This window comes from Danaus plexippus, chromosome 19, assembly GCF_018135715.1.
Source record: "Danaus plexippus chromosome 19, MEX_DaPlex, whole genome shotgun sequence".
Classification (NCBI taxonomy): Eukaryota; Metazoa; Arthropoda; class Insecta; order Lepidoptera; family Nymphalidae; genus Danaus; species Danaus plexippus.
Window position 1 is genome coordinate 7,490,815 of NC_083549.1, and position 27,966 is coordinate 7,518,780.

Below are 27,966 nucleotides of genomic sequence, written 5' to 3' on the forward strand. Positions count from 1 at the left end.
TTTTATTACGAGCTATATAGGTTATATTAACTTACTAGGCGAGTCACCTTCGATGTTTGATCTTTAATTGACGTATGTCATTAAAAAGTACGAAATTGTCTTTAAATAATAATTTAGATTATAAGAGACAAAATTTTATTTAACATTTTTGAAGTGTACCTATACAACCTGTATTTAAGAGGTTATGACACCAGATGTAATCCGTATAAGTAGGTTCATTAGATTGAATACTGAATGCCTTTTTATATATAAAGGCACTTAGTATGTATATATATACATACATATTTATACGATAGTTGTATTTCAACCAAAATACGTGCATTTCCATAGAAACAACAATTAGCCATTGCATTATTTCAGTACCTCGTTTCATGAAAGTTATTTAGTAAACAAATAAGCATTCTTTATAGCATTAACTTAGCCATCGAATTTAGGTCAATTGTACAAGCACTCCAATATACCCGCACTCCAATGTAACAATATTTGACTATCAAACAGAGCTCTTGAATACTCACTTAAATGTAATAAAACATCAAAATAACTGGAGGCTATTGTTTTCATAGCGATATCCCATCATGGAAAAGATCAAAGCATCGTATAGAGGTAAATAGAAAATACGCCTAAAAATATTTACTATGCAATAACACGCGAAAGGTGTTTGCCGGATTGTATTTGACGGCGCTTACATATTTTATAAATGAAATTGAGTGTAAATATAAGAGGTATTTTATTATTTGGTACACATAAGTATATATAAACGTCAGAGTATTTTGTAAGTTACTGACTGAAGTATTTAAATAATTTATTACGATAACGAGTTATCTTTAATATTTACTTGAATTATACTTTTTATATGGAGTATGTCTATGCTTAGTGGAACCAGAAGAGCTGTAACCTACAATCTGCTATCATTTCACTTAGTTCCATCTAGATAAGCTGACTCTTAGTACCTATATGTACCTCCGTATCTCGTATCTATATGTATCTCCATATCTCGTATCTATAAGTACCTATATGTATCTCCGTATCTCGTATCTATAAGTACCTATTTGTATCTCGTAGTATCAGTCCCTGGGTGAAAACACATACTTTTCTAGAACTTTATTGTGTGACATTTCCTCTCTGTAAGTAACTATACAGTTACAAAAAATTTACAGTTTTAGTTGATCTTAGTCGGATATTTTGGTATAAAAAACGTCATACAAAATATTATTTAAAATATTTGCAAATGTTTCACAAAAAGAATTACAATTCACAAATATATATAAAACACATAAAAAATATTATACTTTATTTGGTTTTGTGGTAAAAGATCTTCAATAAAAATAAGACTTGGTTCAAATATCATTTAATCACATAACACGATCGTGATAATCTTAAGGACAAAACAGAACGTACAATTTTATGTTTACGTCGCTCGAAAGTAAATACGTTTCTTTGAAGACCAACTTGATATTATAAAAGTGGAAAGATCTAATTATATTTATATATACCTTATAATCTGATAATAAAGGATAAATGTACTATCATATGAAAAAATCATTAGGTACAAAAGCTTCATTGAAAACGTTACTTAGACAGTACTTGAGCGTTACGGACAGTATTGCGTAATGCGAATAAGTTTTTTTTTAATAATCTACCAAAAGCTTTTAAAATTAAACTATGATTTTCGGATTTGAGTGTAGTCTTGCGTCAAAATCAGCAGTGTGGACATATACACAGATGTTTTGACGTACACAGACACTCGCTCGTGAAGACCAATCTGCGAAGGATTAATCCGCAATGCTATTGCAATTAAAAAATATCCAAATTTCAATAGAGAAGAATGCCGGCAGTGATCTAACACGGGATCTTTTCCAAAGTACCAAATCCTTTATCGTGTAGACCTTCAGATATAGTTAGAGCATTTTGCGTGCATCCAGAGCAGTAGATACTTAAGAAAATAAAGAAATCGTTGACGGTACATGAAAAATAACAAGACCAACTGACAGACAATTTCATCTCGTCTGCCCGTGATCACGGTCGCTGTGAAGTCGAGAAAACTCTGGATAAATTTAGAATAACATAATAAATGAACTCAGTACATCCGAGAATATTAGTTTAATTTTATACCTGTACTCGCGAAAATCTTAGATATTATAAAAAAAATCTTTCCCTGAATAAAGAATATCAAAAATGTAAAAGCAAACCCTGTCCTTGTAGGAACTACGGACGGAGAGCTGTATCAAAAATAAATTAATATAAACAAATAAAAAAATAACCGTTTAAATTACATGTTATATACATTTTGAGCGATGTTTGACTATTTGTTATTATTTGCGACTTCTTGTTATTATTTGCTATGATTTGTTATTGTATGTTATCTTTCGTTATCACTCCCATGTTTCCTCTTTGATATCATCTCGGCTTCTTCTATGGTGTCTGGTAAAGCGACGTTTATTGTCTCTGGTAGTGTGAACACTAACAAACTAGCAGCTAATGCCATGGATCCGAAGAATATCGCTGGCAGATTATGATAGTATAACGTCTGGGAACAGATAACAAGATCCACAATGACAATAGGAATAAAAAAATAAGGAATACATGAAATTATGCTTAAATGCATTTGAAAGATGAAAAGACAGTGGCAGTGACAGTAGTAGCAATTAAAAATAATTTGTCATTACCAGAACAATGATCAATCGATGACACACTTTGTCATTAGCCTTTTAATGGTTGGACAGATTTAAATCTATATAGTGGAAAATTTGAGAGAAAATTTATTACAGCATGGGAATCAACGAAATTGTTATTTCGTATAGGAAGAATATTAATATACTACTATATATAAATAAATAGCAAGCGAAAGCTAGTTTAATATGAAACTACCTCAAAATAAGGAAGCAAATATCAAAAATGCCAGCAAAATATACATTAAATAGTAATTTACAGCCTTCTCTCTTGCAAAATGTCCCTCGTTTATTGAACTAATGACACGTACAAGTACAATATTAATAAAAGATCTCATACTCACTAGTAAAGGCGTTAGCGGCGCTAATGTCGATCCGACCCGTCCAAGCGAAGAGCACACAGCTAGAAGTGATTGTCTCACGCTAGTGGGGAACACCTCCGACACGTAGATGTACACGGAGCTGTATGACACCGTAATGGAAAACTTACCAGACAAATACAGTACGAGAGACAACCATTTCTGATCTGTGGGATTTAATATTGTTTTTATGCAAGTTCTTCATTCCTAAGGTTGCTCAGAATATTTTTTTTATACTATAATTTACATAATATATTGGTAGAGTAGCGAATTCAAATTCCTAAGAAAAAAAATCTGATAAAACACAAAAGACTTCTAAAAATGTATTTATTTTCAACGATTGTGTTCTCGTAAAACACGTAATAAGTATTTTTCTTCGGTAATAAAAAAAAAATCATGGAAAGAAATGAAATGAATATATTATGAATTCCTTAAACCACGTCCTCCAAAAACTCCACCGAGTAATAAAAATTCGGTCGGACGCAATATAATATTTTATCACCATTTAAATTGCTGTAAGGCATCCACATCAAAATATCTATTTCATTCATTTATTCATCTAATGTTTGCTAAACAACGTTCCAAGTTTCCCCGACGGAAAGTCACTTTATATATAACAACTATCGAAAGCCACATTTCTACGAGAACCGATGGAGGAATCGGCTTAACTTAAATATTCCATTAATTCTGGCCGTTGGACAAACATCGATCACTAAATAAGCCAGATATACAGCAAAATATCGCGGTCCATAACTTGAGATTTCGTCAATTTATCCTGAACTGTTACTGAGATTATTTACTCGGCTTTGTTCGCGTCAAATCACGCGTTGATGAGATTGGGATGGATATTCGGATCATTGTCAATTGGATATATTTAAGTACATCGAGGGGATTCGGAGTAACGAAATGGTGTTTGTAATCTAAAATGGGAATCTTATAATGCTACTCTGATGTATGACTTGCTACAAAGATTGTATACTCTATATAAGATGACGTGTTAAACTTACCTTTGGGCAGAAAAGACAATCCGATGCACAAACAAGCACTCAACACGTAAGTTATTATTAGCACTTTTTTTCTTCCAAATCTGTCCAACACCAAGAAACACACAATGTTCGCTGGAATCTCAGCAAATGCGACCAGCATGAAGTTAATATATTTATTGCCACCCAGTGACACGGAGTTAATAGACAGACCGTAGTACACAAAAGTACATGTTATCCAGAGAAACGAACATATAGCCAATCTCTTTCTCATAACACTGGACCTTATTACTTTAACAAAATTTGAAGTTTTTTCTTCTACTTTACTTGTTATATCGTCTTTTTGTTTCTCGCTTTCATGGTCTTCATTTAGTTTTTTTAATTCATATAGGGGAGTGAGGGCTTCCTCTGATAATTGTACTTTGTTCATTTTAGCAGCTTTTTTTAAAATATCGATCGCTTCCTCGGTACGTCCTTTGCTGAGCAACCATCGTATACTCTCATTCAAAATCCAGATGTATGAAATAACAAACACAGCTGGAATGTAAATTATTCTTAACAGATGCCTCCAACTCTGAAGCCACCATGATAAAGCTGCCAATGTCATCAGCCCCGACACATAAACAGCATTTATGATGGTATTTCCGAAAACGCGACCCTTTGGACCTACCAATTCCATAGCTGAAAATAAATAGTAGCAATAAATATTAATGCCTACATGTATCTATCAAGATATTATTATTTAATTATAATTAATATTTACCAAGAACAAACGCTGTGCTGTACGCACCAGCTCCCAAACCTGCCTCGAGGAACTCAAACGCGAGCATCATAACGTAATTCGTTGAAAATGATCTTAGGAAACCAAAGGTACCATTCATGAGGGATGCAATAGATAGCGCAAATTTCCTGCCGAATCTATCTGATATGTACCCTGTGAGCGGCAGCGACAGGAAGAGACCTGCATTGTGAACAGTCCCTATAAGAGTCCTCTTCCAATTTTGGCAACCAAGGTCAAACTGCAAGAATCACTTATTAACTTACAACGACTTCCTGAAACCGCGTTGTCTATAACTTACAAAATATCAATAAATCTACTTTCATATTCCCAAGTTATTTCCTTGGTTACATGAAATATTGTGTTATTCACTGTTATGAGGTAAAATAAATAAAATATATAAAAATACTTTAGAATATATATTCAAATGAAAATAAAATACAAAAACACGTACTAAATAACACATCGGTAATGTCAATGAGAACTTTTATCATGCAGGGTACATAATTAACTCTGTCACATTGAACATAAAATGAGTACTGATATAATTAGATCTAAGATTTTCGCGAGTATTCATTTAAATGAAACTAGTGTTATACGGATTTACTACGCGGATTTTATTATTTAAAAACTACATAATCCCGACGTTTCGGTTACTTTGCAGCAACCGTGATCACCTCGTCTGCCCGTGATCACGGTTGCTGCAAAGTAACCGAAACGTCGGGATTATGTAGTTTTTAAATAATAAAATCCGCGTAGTAAATCCGTATAACACTAGTTTCATTTACTGATATAATTATTTAAGTTCTGCCATTACTTTACTGCGATTTATTATTTCTTATTGTAATATAATTCTGAGGTGTAGAAAGGGAAGATTTTCTTTTTTTACTCAAAATGTTTATTTAGGAATTAAATTTGTATATACATTAATTAATTACAGTGCACTACAAATAATACTTAACATTGATTACATTATCAATTAGCCTTTATTGTTCACTTAGTGATTACAGAAAATAATAGTATTTTGCGAGGAATTTTTTATTTTTTTATTTTCTAAACAACCATCTGTCCCGTCTTTTTACCGTTCAGCCAGTATCTTATGTTGAAAAATATAGAGTAAATGACTTTAAGATTTTTATATTGTTTTATTAAAATGTTTTAAATTAATCGGTTTCACTAACAAGAATGAACAAAACGATAAATTTTATCTGACTTCATAATGCCCAGGAAGTGTTTATGTAGTTTGATTATATACAATTATTGGTACAGGTCGGTAGAAAGTAACGAATATTAATCAAAAATGATGCATATTAATCCCATGTATAAAATAGGCTATTTAATTTCAGGAGTCTCGTGACACTTTACAGCTTTTTTGATAAACCAATTTAAACTTTGCATGATATAAAAGTTTTGCGACAAATTTAAATTAAACGTTCGTTGGACGAGACTTCATAACAAAATTATCGCTGTATTTTTTAAAATTGAAATGTGATTACCTCAATACAGATGAATGATAATTTATTGTGTTTCGGTAATATTAAGAAAAATCATTAATAAAAAGAGTTACCATTCAAATACAATAAAAAATTACTATTGTAGTGATCTTAAAAAATTAGTTTCATTAATATAAATTTTTAGCTTGAAGAAATTATCAAATTCTGTCCCATTGTTTGTTTCAGTTAATAACTTAAACGGTATTTTTTCCTAAATCATTGAATAAGATAATATTAATGGACATTTATTTATAAAATTGAAAGGCGTAATATGCGACGTAAGGGGACTGCAAACCGGCCGAACCGAACAAAAACTATAGAGATAAGTGTGTAAAATATAAACTCTCCACAATACTCACATCCTTAACAGCTGAATTCTCGTCGCTGTACTCATATTCCTCGCAGACTTCTGTAATGGATGTATTAAAACTATCGACGCTGCAGCTGTAGTTGTAGTTGTCAATATGTTTGTACTTCATGCATCTCGACAGAACGTCCTTCTCCTTTGGTATGGCGTTTGAGAGCCAGGACGTGTTGTTCAGACCTTCGCATTGCGTTATCTTGCATCTAAAACAAAAATATTCTATTATGGCTATGATATTTGTACTTAAATATTCAGGTGTATAGATTGGTAATGGGTGCTTGTGTGTGTATGTGTGTGTTGTGTGTGCGTGCATATGTGCGTGGCATGAAAACTCCCAAATGGAGCGAGTGCCTCACGTGTCCCTTTGTAGTCATTAAATGACAATGAATACGTGAAATATTTTTTAAATTTTATAAAATTTAGTCGTAGTAGCTACATATATCAAAATCATAGTTAATAATTATTATATATAAATTTAGAAGGTAACGTTTTTTCACCTATCGCCTGATAATTTAACCTACCCTCCTGTCAGTTAATTGTCAGTTGGGCATTTGAGACGCTAAAAGAGCATTCATAGTTAACCAACTTTAATAGCTGATCAGACTGGTTGAACTGAATTAGAGTATTGTTACACTGATTATATTGAGTGAAATTAAGTGAAATATAGTGATTTTATTGTGATTATTAATGAAGTGATTAATAAGACGAAAGATTTTGATTGTTTGTGATAATAATGTTTGAATAACTAGCTAATACTTGGTCTTCATCTCAGCTGATGGAGTTGCAGTTGAAGGTAAGTATACAAACCCACTGAGCTTTATTCGCTCTTGCTTTGCTACAACCAAATTGTTCGTACAGGGATATAGACGAAGCCAAACAATATCATTTCAGTCGTTAATTTCAAATACACTGAAAATGTACTTTAAAGATAACTAATTTATTTATTGATTAAATAGATGCTTATACTTTTTAACATTAAAAGTGCTTTTACTCTAACTGTAGGCTACTGAAAGTAAATATTTCCCGTAATTTTAAGGTATATTTAAAATAATAATTAATAAAAACAAAAACAAAGGCGAAAAATCAATGCGCTATATCATAAATATATCAATGTTCCAATCAGTATTGGCGGCGTAAATCAGCCCAACCATAAATCCGATGGGATTGCTGTGTATGCAAATCGGTGTCACCTATCGGCGGGCCGATCGTAATTCGATACACGACAAAACCCGGATTATCGGACCGGTCTAAATTTTTACCGACTTGTACGACCCGGGTAAATTCGTTTCCGGTCTACGGGAATCGCTTATGGGATCCCGTGGTCCCTTTGCTGATGTAAAAAAACATCGTCTTTGAATCATTTCATTGTATTATAAAAATAATTTAAATTATGAAAGAAAATTTGTTACATCTAAATTATATTACTAGTTCGGATAATATTATAACATCAGAAAAAAATATTCGCACTTTTGCGCAGAATAAATAACTTTTTTTTTTAGTGTGCCTATCTAATATTATCCGACAATAATAACTATGTTTTGTAACACGATTATATAACGCAGAAACATAGTTATTAATCGGATCTTATGTTACTATTAAATCATTGTTATGTGTCTCAAAGTCGGCTTTCAAAGATTTAAGTTTTTATCGGTTTATTCAGCTTGAAGTAGCAATTATTGCTTAACAAAAGATGTTCAGGCCAGTCTAATTGGGCTTGTAGGGCCGAATGATTAAGAATTAACGGAACTTAATAAAATACCCGCCAATTAGATTATAAGACACTTTCCTATAAATGTATTTGGTATACTTTTGCATTAATAAATAAAGTAACCTCAAATGCAAGCAGATTCATTGTTTGATTTTCTTTTCTAAAGCGCTATTGATTATTACATTAGTTTAATGCTAGAGTGTTGTGAGGGACATTTAATATCTAAGTCATTTTCACGATCGATTTGCTAACAAATCATTTTTGTAGAGTTCGCTTGAAATGAATCTGAGCATTATTTGTATAAGATTATATATATAATCTTTAAACGATGAATTTTATGTAAGATACTTAATTGACGGTACACATTTTTACTAGCAATATAACTATTATATTTTATAGATAACAAAAGATAAGTAAACAGTATCCCAACACATTTAATTCGGTTTCCATTGGGAAGCGTTTCAACAATTTGCCAAAATTCATCACTTTGACGAAGGTGTATCATTAAAGCGGGACTTTGATTGCTCTCAAAAGCTTCGGACACGTTTAGGTTTTTATAATTAAGAAAACACTCGCCAATTATTCTCACAGAATTTCAATTACTTCCCGAATATATGTCATATCATATTATATAATTATTTTTATTTTAAACGACCTCGTTTTAAAATATATAAATATTTTTTTTCACATTTTTTAAATTTATGATACTCATATTTTTACAATTGTTATAAAATACAACAGTTTTATTTTGACATTTTATTTGTGAAAAAATAATTTTTGCTCTTAATTAACTCATAAATAGAATAGACTATAGAGGGTTAAATAAAACTAAATTCGCTGTTATTATAGAGAATCCACATTTATTATTTTATTTACTTTACTCATAATTTTATTTTAATAATTAAAATATTCTATTATTCTTTCAAATTGGACGTAATAGACCAGAATTTTATACGTAATTGGATTAAGTGATTCACAAAAGGTAAATGACATAATTTTTGGATGCGGGATGTCGTTCAACGCTCTCACGTATTTGTGAATCTTAAAAAAATATTACCTTAGATATCTTTTGTTCCCAGTATAAGTTATTATACGTCCAAAAGACTTTGAACTCGGAATCTTTAAAGTAAAAGTAATAATTTTTTTTTATTTATTTCTGTCGGACACAAAAATATTTCAAGTCTTACAGTACTGAATACGAGTATGCGACGTGAAACTCAGTACCTATAGTTTGTTCGTTATGTTATTATTCATAAAATTATTGCATTCACACGTGTAACGATGTTAATTTATATTAAGTTTATAAAAGGTACGCTGCGATTGGCTCTGCTCATTGATGAACTCCTAACAAAAATTTGGTTAAAAAATTAAAATACACGTTAGAGGAATAAATTCAAACTTTAATAATATGACTTATTTAATAACTATTTTGAGGTTTTCATTTGTTAATTATATTCAAATTAAAGTCTATAGATATAATACTATAAGATTTTATTTTAAGATTTTTAGACAGACACGTTTTGAAAGACTTCAGATATTATTAGATATAACAAAAGTACAATAAGATACAGAAATGCTAATGTATAATAATTTTAAAACTGTTTTATGAATGAAAATTCTCTGACGACCGCAGGATTAGACCCTACAACCACCGTAACAAGTATTATGTTAGTTGTTTTACCAATATAGCTATTGTTTTGAGCTTCGAGTATGTGAATTAAGTATTTAGTATATATATTGATATAGATTTTGTTAGGTTTAGCAGATAAAATACAGTAATATTACCTTTAATTTTTATAAAAGATTTAATTTTGTAGACGGTACATTAGATTATTCGTGACTGTTAACAAGATTAGTTTAATTTGGAGCAATTTACAATGAAATATTTAATACCCAGTAGGTTACATTAAGAGATCGCTTCAAAGAATTTTGTTACTACTCACGTTTTTTACCAGTTCGGTCACATTCTTGTCTCTCCCTCGTTCAATGTCAAATATTATTCAATTTTACGTCCAGATATTTGTTAAGAAAGATTTCAAATTCGTTAGTGGTTTTATTTGCATTTAAATCCTCTCTTAATATATTCGACACTAAAATTAACATTTGAGAAGTAGCAAAATATACGTGGAGAGTATAAGTGAAATCAGTATTTTGAATAAAATGTTGCATGTTCAGTTTAAATACACAAAAAAATGTGAACAAAGTTGAAACAATAAGTTGACTGGCTCCGATTTAATGTGACAAATAGGCAAATTGAAAATTTTTGTACGGTTCACCTCAAGCGTTTGAAAATTTTTATTCAAAATTACAAAAGGTGTTTATGTAGATGTAGGTATTTACTGTAAAGGAGAAGTTTAGTTTGTTTTTGTTATAACTGCGTCTTGGTATCTGTATAGCCCATTCTGTATCCGTAACCAGTCCAAATAAGACCGCTAGTATAGTCTGCTCGTTTACAAAGCAAAACAGACAGAATAACACAAGCAAATTCACTCTTGTATAATAACTGCCACAAATGGAATTGATTTTTTTTATTATATTAATAATTGGATTCAAATACTATTGTTTCAAAATTTAAAATTGAATTAAATCTCAAGACTTTTTTTTTATTTCATATACTATAATTGTATCAATCATGCGATAGCAGACTTATCTCATGTTCCGACAACAGAGCAAAATCGATCCAGTGACGAAACCATATATATATTTACTTTAAAATATTAGTTTTATATTTTCAATATTATTTTCGTCATATAAAATACACATTAAATAATTGTGAACGAATATATTATTATTATAACGAATTGATTCGATGAGCGATACGTATTCCGTGTCGGAAATCTAAGAAACATAAACGGTATGCTTAGTCTAAGTTTGCATTCCAAAATCCAGTGTTAAAACTATAACGTGCGAGGATTTATAAATGCAGAACTGCTTACGTTCCGTATGCAGTGTAATGCCAATTTGGACTAACGATACGGAACACTAAGTGGCAGAATTAAGATAAAACAAAGCCTTTGATCAGTCGTCGCAAACTAAACATATCACACGACATATTTTGCTCATAGCTATGCAGATTTGCATATATCTGCATCAGGAGTCGTGTCACCCAATGCACTGTCATATAATTGTATGCATGCATAATGGAACAAAGACAGTGTCAATAATGATTTATTCCGAATGAATACAGAAACTTAGCTGAAGATGAGCTCCTGTCAAGTTTTGAAATATTTAAATCAATCTTATAGCTTGTTTCAAGCATTTTTAAGTAATTCCCTCTTATCTCTTTTAGGATAAATTTCTATGTTAGTTTTTAATATGAAATATTTCACTGAGAGCTCTACGTCGGTTTATTCAACTTTGCCGATAATTTTTATCAATGGTGATAAGCTTTACCGACACTTCTTATCAGTCTCGCTTCAAGAGAATAATAGATCGTTGTATTGTCTCTGTATCCTGACCATAACATTTTTATTCATTCGTTCATACTCTTTGTTTGATAGCAAAATTTAAATATAATTATGTTTAGTAAAGTGATTATTATTAAGTGATTCGTATGCATTTTTGGATGTGAGGAATGACAAGTCAATTAAAAAACTCGAAAGTATATATATATATATATATATATATATATATTGTCTCAGATCGTTTTATTATATAAAATACAAATTTTCTCCAAATCACGGTTACCGTAAAGTTGTCGAAACGCGTTATTAATGAAATAATAAATTACTCAAAGTAAATACGTAAAACAAATTATTAAATATGTAATCGTGAAAGTCACAGATTTAATTCCTTGGAGTCTTAGCTAAGTAAGTTACCCACAGTGTATCTACAAGGGGACAAAATGTGGCTTATGGTTGATGACTGGAGCAAGAATCGTCATTAAGACACTAAGTCTGCCTATCACCTCATTCTCATGGGCGGGGTACCAGGCAGCAGCATCTTCGATTACTGTTCCAAAATATAACGATATTGCACCAGGTAATGGGCATTTTGAAAAACGCTTTTTGGTGTCTACTGACAGCCCTGCACTAAGGTTGTAATTACATACCCTTATGGTATAGGGAATTATATCATCTTTTTGATACGCATTTTGGTTAAAAGCAGATATAACCCATACGATTTCCTAGAAACATAACACTTTATTGGTCCACATAGTAATATACATTAGCGTTGCAAAATTTTCGAGATTTTAGGAGTAGGTTTCTTCCGAATTTGACACGGAACTGTATCTTTAGCTGAAGAGACGCTTGTGGAGATATATCCGAGATAATGTATATTGATTTAAAACCGACTGGATAGTCCCTATTTCCTTGGTCATAATATCCCTGTAGTGGAATCAAGTGCGTTGTTCAAATGGAAAAAAAAAATAAACAATCTTCTCACTGAAAACGTGTCACTCATATCCTTAAATTTAAAGATCCTTAGATTAGGAATGCAGAATTATGTTAAAATATGTATTTGTTTCCTGTCTTTATAAGTATAAGGACGAAGTATTTGCAGGTTATTGGAAGGAAGTAAGTTTGTATGAAAAACTTACTCTACTTTACTCTACTTACTCTACTTGTCAGTCGTTTAAGCTATATTAAATTATTACAGACCCCTCAGGTTCAGATTAGATCGATTTCTTTATTTACTAATAATTCTAAACTAAAAAAAAATAATAGCACTGATTTATAGAGGCAGTTCTAATTGGCAGTTTTGTTATAATAATAGTAACTAGTAATAATAGCAGTAATATAATAACTAGTTCAGCAGTTAAAACTAAGCAGTAAAGTATACAAAAACGAGTAATAAAAAATAGTGAAATGGATCAGTGAATATATAATTGACCAGAAAAATAATTAAACGGGCGGCAAAAATTATTTAACGAGCGGTAACTTGTGGGAAGTAATAAATCGAAATTCGTCGGTAAGAAATCTCATTCTAAGCAATTCTATAAATAATAAGGTAGTAAAAAAAAACACTAACCTAACCTAACCTAACCTAACTTACGAATATTTACCTCTCTTTTCAATGAATTTAAGTTCGGCTGTCACCGCTAACTATGATCTGCCGAACTATTTATCGAACCGCTCATTCCGTCATTTTTACCGCTCATTCGGTTATTGGACTGCTCGATTATTTTTAGAATTGACATTGTATGATAAAATAACCTAACGAATTGATTTTTTATAACCGTCCATGTTTTACTGTCGCGATTATTAATCAACCGTCATTAAATTAAATAACTGCTCAATATGTTTTTCAACTGATCATAATAACATGTCGAATATTTAAATAACAGCTCGAAAGATTACTTTCCAATAATAGCTCGGGTATTAGAATTGAAGATATAAAGAAATCTTCGAACACCTTTAATTATTAACTTTTGAGATGTAATTTTTTGACTTATTACTTAAGGTAATAGATTTTTTTTATAAATATTTGCCTCGAAAAGTTTAGGATAAAATTGTCACGAGACGAATCGTAAACCAAGCCATCAGTGTCGTTTTTTTATATCCATAGTTTTGTTCCGTAGGGAAAGACGGATAAGTTTGTTAGTTTAGTTTTAGTACTGTCACTGGCGCTGACTTATTAGAAATTTAATTATTTACGAACATCCAACTTGTTCGTTATAAGATTATATTTTCGTATAGATGTTCTAATTTCAAAATACCAAAATCGGAATTTCAAAGTTACGAAACTGTATGCTCTGGAAACGGTTAGATTAAAGGACTTTTGGTTACCAGATAAGATGATTAAACCATAGTGAAACTAATTGGCAGAACTTCGCACCTAAATCGATTTCAAATATGTATGTATGGAATGGAACTGTCAACCTTGCTCAATCCCTATTTCAAGTAACCTAAAAAAGGGTCAAACCCATTGCAAGCACTTATAGGCCAATAGAAATGTAATGTATGAAAGCAAAAAAAAAAATTGAAAGCGTATTTTTTTTAGAAATGTATTGAAATGGGTGTTTTTTAGCTCTTAACATGCGACAGATAAAGACATAGGTAAATAATTATGTTTATGTAGAATTACTTGGCACAATAAATTAAGCAATATTATCACAATATATGAATAAAAGCCGGATATTTTAAAGTCGAAAATTCAAAAAGACACGGAACTTAATCCAGGGAAAAGACACAAGCTAATTTCTTATAAATAAAATTAAAGTTTTATAGGTTTTTAAAACGAGTAAGTTAATCTTCGATACACGCTTATTTCTACATCATCAACGTGACGGGCTGATAAGGACCGTTATATGAGACAGGCGTAGTATAATATGTATTAACATTAGAGAATTTATAAACAAAATATAAAATATAACGTACCTGTAGTCTATATCGGGGGCTTCGAAAATATAAATTGAACCATACATTCCAGCCAAGAAGACTGGAAACAGCAAAATTGCATAGTTCACTATATTATATTTACCAAAAGCACCCAATTCTTGGAGGATAGAGTCCAATCCTATGTCTTTGGCCATAATTACAATTTTATTATCACTAATACTATAATGAAAACATTTTTAACCAAAAAATCACTCTCATCGATGTCGATTTGAAGTTGACGTTTTTAACGCATGCGCATTAGTAGACGTCTTTGCGCGAACTGTTATACGCGATATAGGTTAAAAAATCTATTCAATATTCATAGCACACGAACCCAGCTGTGGCTCAACCCCGTGTGTCTTCGTTATAAAAATAGTTAACAAAGTCTCGTTATATTTATGTGTGACAGAGATAAAACTGGTTCCGCTGTACGAGTGAGAGGAAGATAGTGTTTAGGGCTGTCAATTTAATTTATGTAAAATATAATGACTTCGAAATGTATTGAAGTTTAGTTAGGGCGGCCGTTAAGAATAATATTAGTGACTGTCTTATTAAATAATTTCATTTACTAAGATGTCATTACAATTTTACTATCACTCATGTTTTAGGATAACAGTAGCTTTATTAAGAAAGCACTTATACGATATCATTTTTAAAAGTATTTATATATACAAGTGGAGTTTTTGTTTATATATTTGGAATTATTTTTTCATACGATTATCCTTTTAATGATCTCAATCTAAAGATGTAAAAAGTATGAAAAACATGATCAACTTTTTAGTAATAAGAATAGTTATCTAATAATGTAATAGGGTTGACCTAAACCTTTGATTACTATTAATGTGATTATTTATGACGAATTTTTTTATTGAACTGACAACATTTTTCCTGTCTAGTTGCGTAGGCATGTTTGCTCTGATAATAAGGTAACCTACTCTGTTAATAGCAATTCTCTTTTTAAAGCAACAAAAAGCAAACATTCAAATTGTGGTTTTAACTAAAGGATTGCGATTCAGAAACAGGTTTCTGTGCAAACTGTGCAAACGGTTCAAACTGGGAGTAAACAAATTTACTCTCAGCTTGTACTGTTACCGTTACCGTTAATAGATGTTTACCCTAAGTTTGCACAATCACACTACATACGGATAGTTTTCAGTTTTTAGTTCATAAGTCTTTCCATATTATAATTTGAACCTAGGTTATTGATTTACAAGCGGGACATGTGTGTAGTGACGAAACAAGCTTATGGTAACCGAACATTTTTTTTAAGAACCTCATACTGCTGTAAGTGGAGGAAATTGGAAAATAGTATCATTTCTTGGCAATGAAGGAAAAACACTTTCAGTTTAAGAGATATCCGAGTAAAGTTATGATATCGATAATTTTTGAGCTTGACGATATAAACATTAAATACTTTTGTATGGGTTTCGACACATACCGATAATGATTGTTTGAATTTAATTTTGGGACTTCTTGCATAGTCCATTATCTGAAGAAGTCATAATTTAAAAACTCAGAAATTTTAAATTAACCTCAAACGTAATTTGATATTATATATTTTTTTTAATTTGATTATATACTGCTCGACAATCATTCTGCCCGTTGGCAGTGGACATAAAGTCTTTATCTTTAATCTTTATCTTTAATTCGAAATAAAACAAATGCAGACAACTTATACTAACCCTTTTAAATGCGCATGAGAGGGGAGGAAGTGTATCGCTTTGTCTGGACATGTCTCTAGCTTGCTCAAGATAGCGAGATGATATTTGGCAAAGCCTGCCTTTTTTGGACAGCAGTATTCTACACACTTTTCTGATCTGTGCTTTATATAAACTAGGAATATATCCTGGCGTCTAACAAGCTGTTCCAGCGTTCACTTTTGCAAGGACAGCATGTTTCCTTGCAGCTAGATAAAGGGTTAGCTTACCTTACCTACATATATAATGCAGTACTGACGGAAGGTTGACCAGAGTGCGCCTTGCCATAATACTAAATACAATCGAGAAAAGTCTTTTTTAACAACATTTTGCAGAACTTGTTAGCTTGTTAGGTTTTTTATGAAAAACATCCGGAGTTTGTCGATTTCATACTTTTTATCGTAACCACATTCATTCGGCTGTGGAACAGGTTAGCTTTGCCACCAATGTGTATTTTAGTGTAGGGAATAAAGTATTCTTTGGCCCGACGTAACACATAAGTTACTGCATCCGCGCATATCGTAGGATATTCAGTAAAGCAGTAAACCTGCCACTGACGCTAAGATGCAAAAGGAATCTCGCATCTCATTTCAATCTACAGACTTGTAACGCCATAATTGCCTTTCAATGTAAAGTCCGTGATGAAGCGCAGGATATATCGATTAAATGTAGCCAGACATTGGTCAGAGATTCCCAATGGGGATGTGATTTCGATGGTGTATCTGTCTGGATCTTTTCTCATAAGAAGATCCAGGCAATTGCCTGTGTGGTCATCGTCATCGCTAACCCTTGTTTTTCCTTTACCGGTTGGGCACGATTTATTGATTAAGCGAAAATCTGATATTCTCTCTCACTCCCAACGAGGTCAGTCAGCTTATATGGACAGTCACTCTTGATAAGGGGCATAATATCTCCTAAAAACACCACCTGACATGATCTTATCTGATGGTTGATAACGTTATAGTTCCCAAAGTTATGGCCTACCACTAAGAAAGAAGGCAATTATTTTATTTTGAATAGGAAATTGTATTTATTTAGCTTTCATCACTAAGACAATCTGACATTCAGACATTCATATATGTACACAACTTTTATAATTATTGTAAAATTATTTAATTAAAGCTTCAAGGAAGATAATTTTGTATGTCAAGTAGCTCACATATGCTTATGTTTATAAAATTTATGTCAACAATGCAGCGATCCGCCAGTTAGAAGGTAATCTTTCAATTTAGCGAGCACATAGCTTCTTAAACCTTAAATTAGATTTATATCCTTCTGTCTTTTGTTGTAAATAATATGTTCTTTTCGTTACATTTGTATAACACGGAATTATTGGTTAAAATAAATATCTACTCTATTCTCTCATTGCACAAAAGGCAAAAAGTATTTATTTTTTCTGTATTAAATGTGAATACATCGACAAGCTATTGAAATTAAAGTTATTTTAAAAGGCGGCAGAGCCTAGCTGTGGTCGAGTCATTGCAGCTCGAATATGGGCTGGCTCGACCAGGGAAGTACCACCCTTTCATAGAAGATCAGCGTGAAGTAGTCATTATTGACTGCATTTCGTCCGATGAGTGAGAGAGCCGGTTGTCCTTTCTCTGTTCCCACCAAATCCTGCCATTTCCTTATACCCACCCCTCCCTTTTCCTCAACAACTAATGTTGGCAACGTATTCGCAACAGAGATCTTGCGGATGTCCATGGGCGACGGTGAGTACTGCCCATCAAGTAGGCCGTCGCGTCTGCTCGTTTGCCACTTGCGTATAAAAAAATATATATTTAACGTAAAATCACAATAAACTATTAATAATATACAATATTTGAATAAAAATATCTTAACAGTATCTGAATATCATTGGCACAGAAAATAAAAATAATGTATTTTTTCAATATATATTATATCACACAGGTTTTGTCGAACTTTTTCAAGTTTATCAGTGAATTGTTAAACAATGTTCATAATCATTTTATCTTACCTTATAAACCGCTGGAGCGAATAAAAAAATATTAAATTACTTTTCAAAATTTTAACCTACAAGTTATCTTTGATAATCTGTTTTAAATTCTTTAAAATTCCTGATTCTCCGTGGAAAACGAGTTGAAAAAATTCCTTCCAGTGAGCATGTATATTTATTTGTACAAAAATTTTAAATTCGCTGAATTATAGACATGTAGCTTTAAAATGTTTAAACTACTTAAATATTATAAGTCAAACAATTTATACGCTTTTTTATATCAGCAACTTTGGTTATACCATAAATAAGATGGATATTTTTATTGTTTCTTTCTTTTTTCTTTTTCTTTCTTTTGTAATTTTCTTGAAAACAAATTACTTAGAAAAATTGTGGTGAATTGAAATATCATATATATGTACGTTTAAATGTAATAGAGAGAGACTGCCGATATTTTTTTTAATATTTAACAAATAAGAACCAAGAACTGGGAATTGTTAAAATTCTTAAAACTTTAATAGCCTTTGATTACCTTTTGACAATAGAATGAAAAAAACTCCAGTGATTAAAAATAAATGATTTTTTTTCTTTTAAAGGGAAGGATAGGTTCATTTAATTATTTCTTTAAAATATTTTTACTATATATCGAATCTATTTGAGTACATTATGTCTCAGTTGTTAAAGTGGCGGGGTCGTTATATCTTGAAAGTAGAGGTTCCAAACCTGTTAAGATTGAAACATATAGAATATAGGGAAGAACAGATAAGAGATTTTTTTTTTACATTTTCTAATATTAATTTGAATAAACATTGACAAAACAAAAATCTTTTCCAAGATTTTTAAAAGTAGAAGAATATTTACAAATAAAATATTAATTTAAGACTTACAAATTCCTTTTTATATTACACCTCATTGATAGAAAACTAATCTTAAATATTTTTTTGTTATATTTACTGAAACTATCTATATAAAATTATGATAATTCTTACTACATTTAATCGGTGTTTGACCTCACTATATTGTTTCCATTGATAGCTTCAGATAACGACAGATATTAAACAATGTAATATTATATCAATTAATGTCAAACAAAAAATTATCTTAAACGGGATAACAAAATTGGATTAACATTTCAAAGACCTGTCTCGTTAATAAGACTGTTAAAGAGTTATAAATTATAAGTCACACCACAAACATAGTTGATTTATATTTTTAAAAATTACTCTAAAATATTTAACGGCATCTAAAATATATAAGTAATTTTGATATACATTATTTTAAGCGATTGCTATCAATTTTGAAAAGGAGCAAATTAATATATTTTTTTTATAATAATAATGTTGTACTTAATAACCTTAAAAAGTTTGTATAATTTTTGTTTTCTGTCTCTCTCTGTCATAATGCTGTTTAAATTCTTCACTATTTAATATCGCATTATTTTTCTTTAATACAAGAATGTAATAAATAACAAATACATGAAATTAAAACAAACAAGAGGAGTCTTATAACAAAAAAATATTTTCAAAATTCCATATGAAATAAATAACAAAATTAAGTGAATTAATTATTTTTCTTAGAATTCGTTAAGTCCAACTACAAATGACTCGTTATTAAGAAACTTATTTAGAATCACTGGACGTTTCATTCGTTTAATCGAAGTTAAAATATACACGTACCTAATCATCGATAAATGTTCTGGAAAGAACAATTCTAAGTGAGCCATAGATTTTAAGTTTTGTTTAAATCATTATGTCACGTGTTTAGCGGTTATTTTAACACTTCTAATTTTCTTTATATGAGGTAATAACTCCTTGAGGATAACTGTTATTCTCGTGCAAATGAAATTGTGAAGCAATATCTTTTTATTTTGTCAACTAGTAAATTTAGTTATCCAGTACAGTTATTTTAGTTTTTATACAAAATTGGAATCATCAAAATTAAAATCATATACCATTGCAACATCTTAGATTAATGTTGTTTTTATTCAAAACAAATTCAAATAATAATATATAAAAGTCGTCTTGGCCTGGAGGTCAAAGTTCCGCCTCTCATACATGAGGGAGCGGGTGCAAAACCTGGCAAGTACCAATGTGATCTTTTCCGAGTCATATGTACTTTCTATGAGTATTTAGACACCACTGACAGACGCTGAAGGAAAACATCTTGAGGAAACCTGGACTTATAATTTCAGAATTATAAGTTTGAAATCGCCATTCCGCCTTAAGCAAACATGGTGATTAATGCTCTAACCTTCTCCAAGTGAGAAGAGGCCTTTGCTCAGCAATGGGCTCCGATAGACTGATGATGACAACGATATAAAATTGTATGGCCCTAGAATGTTTATCTTCCAGAGACATCTGGTGTATGTCAACCATGTTGGGAATAAAGTCGTTTGTCGTGGATAAAAGGAATTCAGTATACTGGTTATAGAAAATAATAGTTAATGTCGAATGAGTATCAATTATAGTAGTTAAATAAAGATTTTAAGTTAACTTTCAGATAAATCGGTCGCAATAATCAAGTATTATAATGGTGTCTATTATAGACCAAGCGTCTAATATATTGAAGTATACAAATTTAGTTCTTATAGTTATGAAGATAAAGATGCTTTTTGAGATATACGATTCTGACAATTTCAGTTATACGAATTAGAAATGTATTAGTGAAGTTGACAGCCCAGATCTTTATTAAATTAAGCCGTGCTATTCTTCATTCTAATACTGATATTGATCTTGTATTAAGAAGCTCATCTGTAATATTCAGTCGGTAAGCATAAAAATATTCAATATATAATATTCTTCTTCTTCTTCTAATATAAAAAAAACTATGAAAATAATTAAATAAAATCATTTACACACGTAAAAGAATTTAATTTACAAGCCTATCTTGATATTATTGTTAGCATCTGCGTTTTTTAAGGTTATGCTTGTTGATGGAGGAACATATTTTCTTGACGGTTATATTGTATAATATTATATTCAGTCAGTTAATAAGTTAGTTAGTTAGTTAGTTAATAAAAAGTTCAGTCAATAACTATTACACATTATTTTATCTAAGTGAACGGGAGTGCATGAATATATATTGAAATTAATTTTTCTAAAAATCAACTAGCACAATACAATATTTTTATAAATGTATAAATATATAAGATTGAAGTGTCTATAGGTAATTACAAATTAACTGTTTTTTACTAAAAGCGTATGAAAGTATATACGGAACCTACATGAAATCTTGAATTTTTTTATTTTGTTCTCTGTCTGTGTGAATGTTTGTTCCGCATAATCTCTACAACGGATTCACCGATCTTGACGAAACTTTCACTTGCGAGTAGGTGAAGTCTTAGGAAGTAAATTAGCCTACTTTTGAAACGACTTGTTTACTAAAATAATTGTACTGCGGTAGGCTTATAGTCACCAAGTCATTATTGCCAGGCATATCTCAAAGAGGGTTTAATTTGCAGGCACATCCGGAAGCAAAAAGTGGTATATGATATAAATATTTTATTATTTAACAAAAATCTGGGTTCATTATTGAAATGTCTTGATCACGCCTGCAGCAGTGTCCCAGCATTAATATGTGTATGTACATAAGTTCTTGAAATCGTGATTCGGAAAAGAAATAAGCCTAAAATACTTTTAACGCCGGATGTAGTGTGGCTACAGAAACTTAGGTTAACCATTCAGAACTATTAAAAACATGACAATAATCAAGTACTTTTTAATTACTGCCAAAATCCAACCCTTGGAATAAAATAAAAACTAACAAAATGTAATTTAAAAAGTTAAAAAATCATTACATTACAATATATATATATTTTAACAGGTCCTATGCAATTTGTATATTAATTTAAAATTAATCTTTCGCGTGTCGCAATGAACCACAAGCTGATTAGGGATAAAGTAACAATTCCAATGCTTTAAATGTCAAGATATATCTTTATCTACATTAATATTACAAAGCTTAAAAGTCTATTTGTTTCTTAATTTATTCCTCTCAACGCATATAAATATTATTTTATTAGGATCTTCTAGACCTCTTTGAAATTTTCAAACAAATTTACATGTTTTATTAATCTGAAAGGGATATGGGCTGTGTAATATAACACTAGGTTTATAAAAAAAATAAGTATAGAGGATTGCAAGACTACAGTTTGGAAATGGAATAAAAAAAGAATCCAGTCAAATTTATAATTTTTTGATAAACGAACTTTCTCTATAATTCACTGTGCACAAAATGTCACCTTAAAAGGAGCTCAAATTTTAATTACATGACGCCTGACTAGTTGGTAAAACGTATCATTTCACTCAATATCTTCGCTACGATGAATCGAGATGCAACCTCCTTGAACTTTGAACAAGGTGTCACAACAATTTCTTTATTTTTTCTTGGACGTGTTTATAGGTGTTAGCCGTGATAGAGTCACCGGTAATGATGGACAGTCCGTTTCGGATCTGCTCTATATCGAGGAGTGCTTGAACAGAAATTGTCTGTATTGTAAACATTATACATGATACGTTACAGGTCCCAAGGGGTGATCCTAGAGTCTTTGAAAGGTCGATTTCCGATTTAGGTCTACATTTTAAGGGAGGATTCGATAAGTAAACTCGCATGATGTACGTTAGTCTGTTTGACCACTTTAGTTCCAACAGTTAGGAAATCAAGCTACTATGCTAGAATTTGTCAAGTAACTTCGCCACATCGCCCGTGGTATGATGAGGTCACCTGCTTAGTAGTAAATAGTTTTGTTAAGTTGCACACTGGTTGGAGTGTTTGGCCCTTGATCCGAAATTTTCTTTATAAAAATGCCGAACGCGAGCATGCTTGCAACAACGGTATTGCTGGGTGACACGCGTTGCATCCAGTATGTTATGTTTATATGGTAAGTTAAATACAATATATGTAATTGAAAATGTTACTTAGGACAAACAGGTTTCCTGTAATTTGTTCGTAGCAAAGGGTTATTTTATACATTGTTCTAATTGAAATTGCTACAACGTTGTTAATATGTAGATGTGCATATTCAGAATTTAAATCATTTTCCACATCAGTAAAACTGGCGGTCTATATATGCCGCTAGAACCATAATTGATATTAAAGTAAATTTTTTTTAAAGGTTTGTAGTTTTTATAAAGGGTAAAATAGTAATGATATAGCACTATTACTGAACCTCCGCTTCTACGAGATCTCGCTGGTGTTAACTTAAACATTTTATAAACTTGAATCCTAAAAAATGTATTGTTATACTACAAAATATGTACTTTTATATTTACAATGTACATAAATAAAGTACATTTAAAATGTAATCATGCCTACAAACATACAGCAAAATCTTCGGTATTCATTCTACTCGAAACATTATACATTTTATATATAATAAATATCTAAATTAACAAGAACAATATAAATTACCAAACCACCTAAAAAAAAAAAACTTTCGAAATTTGGGGAAATATTTTATTTTTCTTCAAAGAAGTGTAACAATATATGAGTTACACGAAATACGCAAAGACCCATATTATATTCAAAGAAATAATTTAAATACTATGATAATATTAAAATTTTAATGATATATATACGTAACAAAAGTAAGTTTAAGTAATTTTCTGTTCGATTACACAAGAAATTAGTATTCGTTTTAACGATATAATTGTAACAATGCATTATATACTTAGACCAAGTCATAGACAGTCACTTTTTTTTGATTAAACAGTGGGTGTTTTTATAATTATAACAAAAACAATATTATAATTTTAACCATAAGGAATTTTTCTGCGTATTCTAAGAAGACTGAGAAATTCATCATATTACATACTATAAGGAAAATTTTGTAATTTTCCATGAGTATGTCCATTTTATGATACATATAGATCATCAACTATCCAGAAGTTGTCTAGTTGTCTTGTTTCAAACAGTACAATTTTAGCAACTTGAAAGGTCTGACAATATTAGCTTTGTTCGGTCGCCCGCATGTGAATGTTTGTCTGCGGCGTCAACAATATCAACAAAACTCTTGTAAAGTAGAATCTTCGTTACGTCATATGAATCATTTTAACAAATTTACAGTTTTTAATAAAAGCTATTAAAATATTTCGGATCGATTCTAAAGCTTTTAAGATCTCAATCGATCTCTCCAAGTTCTTGTTTAAGTTTAGACAATAACTTAATTATGACAACACCAATTTTATAGATATTATTAGAACATATTGATTATTATCAAAATTTCACCAGCAACTAACATAAAAATCTCTAAATTGTTTTAAAATATATTTAATAATATTTAATTGGATGTTTTCTTGTTCAAGATGCAGTAATTTCTCTAAAAATTCTGAATTGGATTTATTGAAATTATCCTTATTCACCTGGTCTATGGTTTATTACAATTCCATCCCTATCTGTTAAGAAATAAGATTGTAATTGTATTGTACCAGTATGAATGGATGGACTACACGCCATAGTCCGCTATAGAGACCATTACTGCAATATTATATGATTGTTTTCTACTTTGAATTGGTTTAAGATCATACAGAAGAATTAAACGTAGCCAATATGGATTCAAACGATGCCCTTATTTCAAAACCACAACCAGATGTTTGTAATATATATTATATAGGTAAAAGTAATTAGGTTGTTTCTTTCATATGTTTTAAATAATTTAAGTATTCATTTTCCTTGCAATGTATACACTCGTACATATGTAATATTTGCAGATAAATTCTTGCATCACATATCTGAAGATATCTTTAACAGATTGCTCTTCAATTATGTATGTATGATGAGTTTGGTTACCTATAATGTATTTTTCACTTCTATAATGTTGATATCAAAAGAAAAGGTTTCGGATAACTAGTAACTTCAAAAACGTGTCTAGAAATAGCTAAGTAAAGTAAAAAATCTTTTTAACAAACAAATCTTATATATAAATTCGCTAAAAATAAAAAAGTATAATTTTACTTTAGAATTTTTACTATATAATCATTTAATTTACTCACGTAGAAAACTTAATTAAGTAAGTTGATGTAATAGATTTGAACTGTTAATAATTTCAATCTATGTATGTACTTATACGAGTGCTAATTCTATTCTTGTCTATGCGATGCCCTTATGAGTAGATAATAGACAATTTTTATGTAATTTTTTTTAAATTTTATTTTATCCATCATGATGACGTCGTTACATAATTTCCAAGAAACAAAGATGCCCTAGAGCTAGAATCAAGACTTCAACTCCAGAAATAGTTTATGATAGGAGCACAAAGTAACAGAGAAGCGCAAGGATCAAGCATGAAGGCCAAAGTTACGGATATATTAAACACTTTTATTCGGCAAGGCGAGAATTCTAAATATATAATATCTATGCAATGAGCTTAGAAATGCAGAATGAGAGGCTACACATAGGAGATTTTTGCATCCCATTAGCACTAAAATAGCGCATTTTAATTCATAATTGGTCGCCAGCAATGCTAAAATTTTATCTCGATGGGTTCCAGATGACTCTCCCACATCAGAGTAGATGTAGTAAGATGGGGTAAAGGTACCGAAAAAACTTGCTACATCAGCGGGAGGCCTTTGGAATTACTAAGCACTTGCTGGTGGGATGTAGTGAACTCGTAGATAGCGGTCAAAACTCGCGTCGCCACGACAGGGTCTTAGAAATCATACGTGAAGCGGTTAATCTTTCGATAGCAAGAGCGCAAAAAGAAATAACCACAAACCAACGATTAATAGGTTTTGTGAGAGACGGCACTAGGGCTACAAAATCAAACGCCTTACTCCATTATTAAAGCGGCTTTGGATTAGACTATAATGATGGATACGTATGAGAAGCAATATAAGATCCCAGAGGATATTTGTGCGTCGGCTTCCAGACCGGACATATTTTTATATTCGCGAATTTTAAAGCACGTTTTACTAATAGAGCTCACGGTTTCTTGGTAAACCAACATCCCCAAGGACCATGCCATCAAGGTCAACAAGTATTACGAACTACAAGCTTACTAACGAACTCACTAAAAATAGATTCGTTGTCAATTTGTACGTGGTAGAAGTAGGTGCAAGAGGTATAACAGCAAAATCTCTCGACAACATACTAAAGACTTGGGCCTGTCCAGAACTAACATTGGTTCATTCTTCGAACGTGCATCGAAGGCAGCCCTAGTAGGTTCGTTTCAAATTTGGTTAGGTAGAGGTAAGACTTTGGACGGTGGAAGTGAGCGTTTAATGAGCGTTAGATAGGGGCCCCTTAAACCTGGGTCGCAAGTTCCAGGCACTGTAAGAGCTCCCCTCTCTGTAACGCGAAGGACCTGGTACACCTTCGGTAAATCCATGGAATGCTGAGAGGTTTCGTCTCTTTTTACTTTTCAGCCTGTGATACTTGTACCTACTTGTGCAAGTATTCATTGCACATATTCTAAGTAGTTGTCAAATTCATTTTGCGTTTGTTAATATTTTTTTTATGATATAAACATTAAGCGATATTTAAGGTAAGTAAGTACACACATATGTTCGACCAGATTCAACTATTTCAAATATTAATTAATTTAAATGACAAATAATAATATGATATGATTTGAGAATATTTTTATTTTTTTTAATTATACATTTATTGTAACACTTAATATTCCTATTTTTATTTTAAATAACTTAAATCACTTAAATTTTTAGTCTATATGTAATTCATAATAAGCTACATACAAATTTAGATTAATTAAATACAGGTACACTTCTATTTCAAGCTGTATTATAAAGAAGATATGACAATTTTACCATGTGAACAAGTTTTTTAATGAAGTTGAATGACTAAATTCGTGTAGAATTGTTTTGAACGAGGTAAACCACTAAAGGTAAACTATCCTAGCCATAGTGGAGCGGGACAAGTGCTTATCGCATGCAATTGTCGCGCTGATTTGTTATGGCGAGGGAACATTTTGCTGTCCCATTCAAAAACCTTGTAACTGTTAGACAGTTAATGGTTTATTTGAGAGATTTTTACCAGTTATATTATAGTTTTTCTGATGTCATTTATTTGCTGGCACGGATATTGTTTGTTTAGATTTGATGAATATAGATAAACAGTTTAAATGTTCTCAATTTTTCTTATTTATTGTTGTATATTTTGATTTGATCGAAGTTGAACTTGCTTGAAGTTAAACTTATGTAAGGAAAAGATATGAGGACATGTAATGTGTCTCAAAAGAAGACAAACGCTCAATTAGAAGTAAAGAATTTAAACTGAAGAAAGTTTTTAATAGGTAGTACAGAAGATCGACTTTAGTAATATAAAGATTATTTACTTGTCATTGGTCTTTTTATCACAGGTTTCTTCTATATATATATTAAAATTTTATATTAATATGTGATTAAAAGTCAACATAAGCTAAGTGCACAATAAAATTCCCTGTAGTATACAAGTCATAGCAGTACTTAATTTTTTTTGCAATGTCGATCATATTTTTTGGTGCTGATCGTTACTGATCAACTTCAATGTGAAGCGTCAGTTTTCCGCTTCACCAACAATTGGAGAACTTCTTGACAATCTATTTGGAATTAAGTATATCTTTGAAAGCCTCTTTATTCCGCAAAATGACCTTTCAGCATGGCATTACTTAGAGACAGTCAAAGCAATACAGTTTGTATAAAAAAAAC

The 27,966-nt window shown here is 31.0% G+C and overlaps 1 protein-coding gene across 1 annotated transcript; it reads right to left on the minus strand.

Moving 5' to 3' along the window:
• Window positions 1-1,332: 1,332 nt before the first annotated feature.
• On the minus strand, window positions 1,333-15,038 carry LOC116768101 (organic cation transporter protein-like). The gene is made up of 6 exons (XM_032658739.2): window positions 14,675-15,038; window positions 6,642-6,849; window positions 4,775-5,030; window positions 4,036-4,692; window positions 3,014-3,195; window positions 1,333-2,527 (listed from the first exon to the last, which is right to left on the minus strand). Exons 1-6 carry the CDS (start codon window positions 14,827-14,829, stop codon window positions 2,360-2,362), a joined length of 1,626 nt encoding a protein of 541 aa, XP_032514630.2. The 5' UTR covers window positions 14,830-15,038; the 3' UTR covers window positions 1,333-2,359.
• Window positions 15,039-27,966: the final 12,928 nt, after the last annotated feature.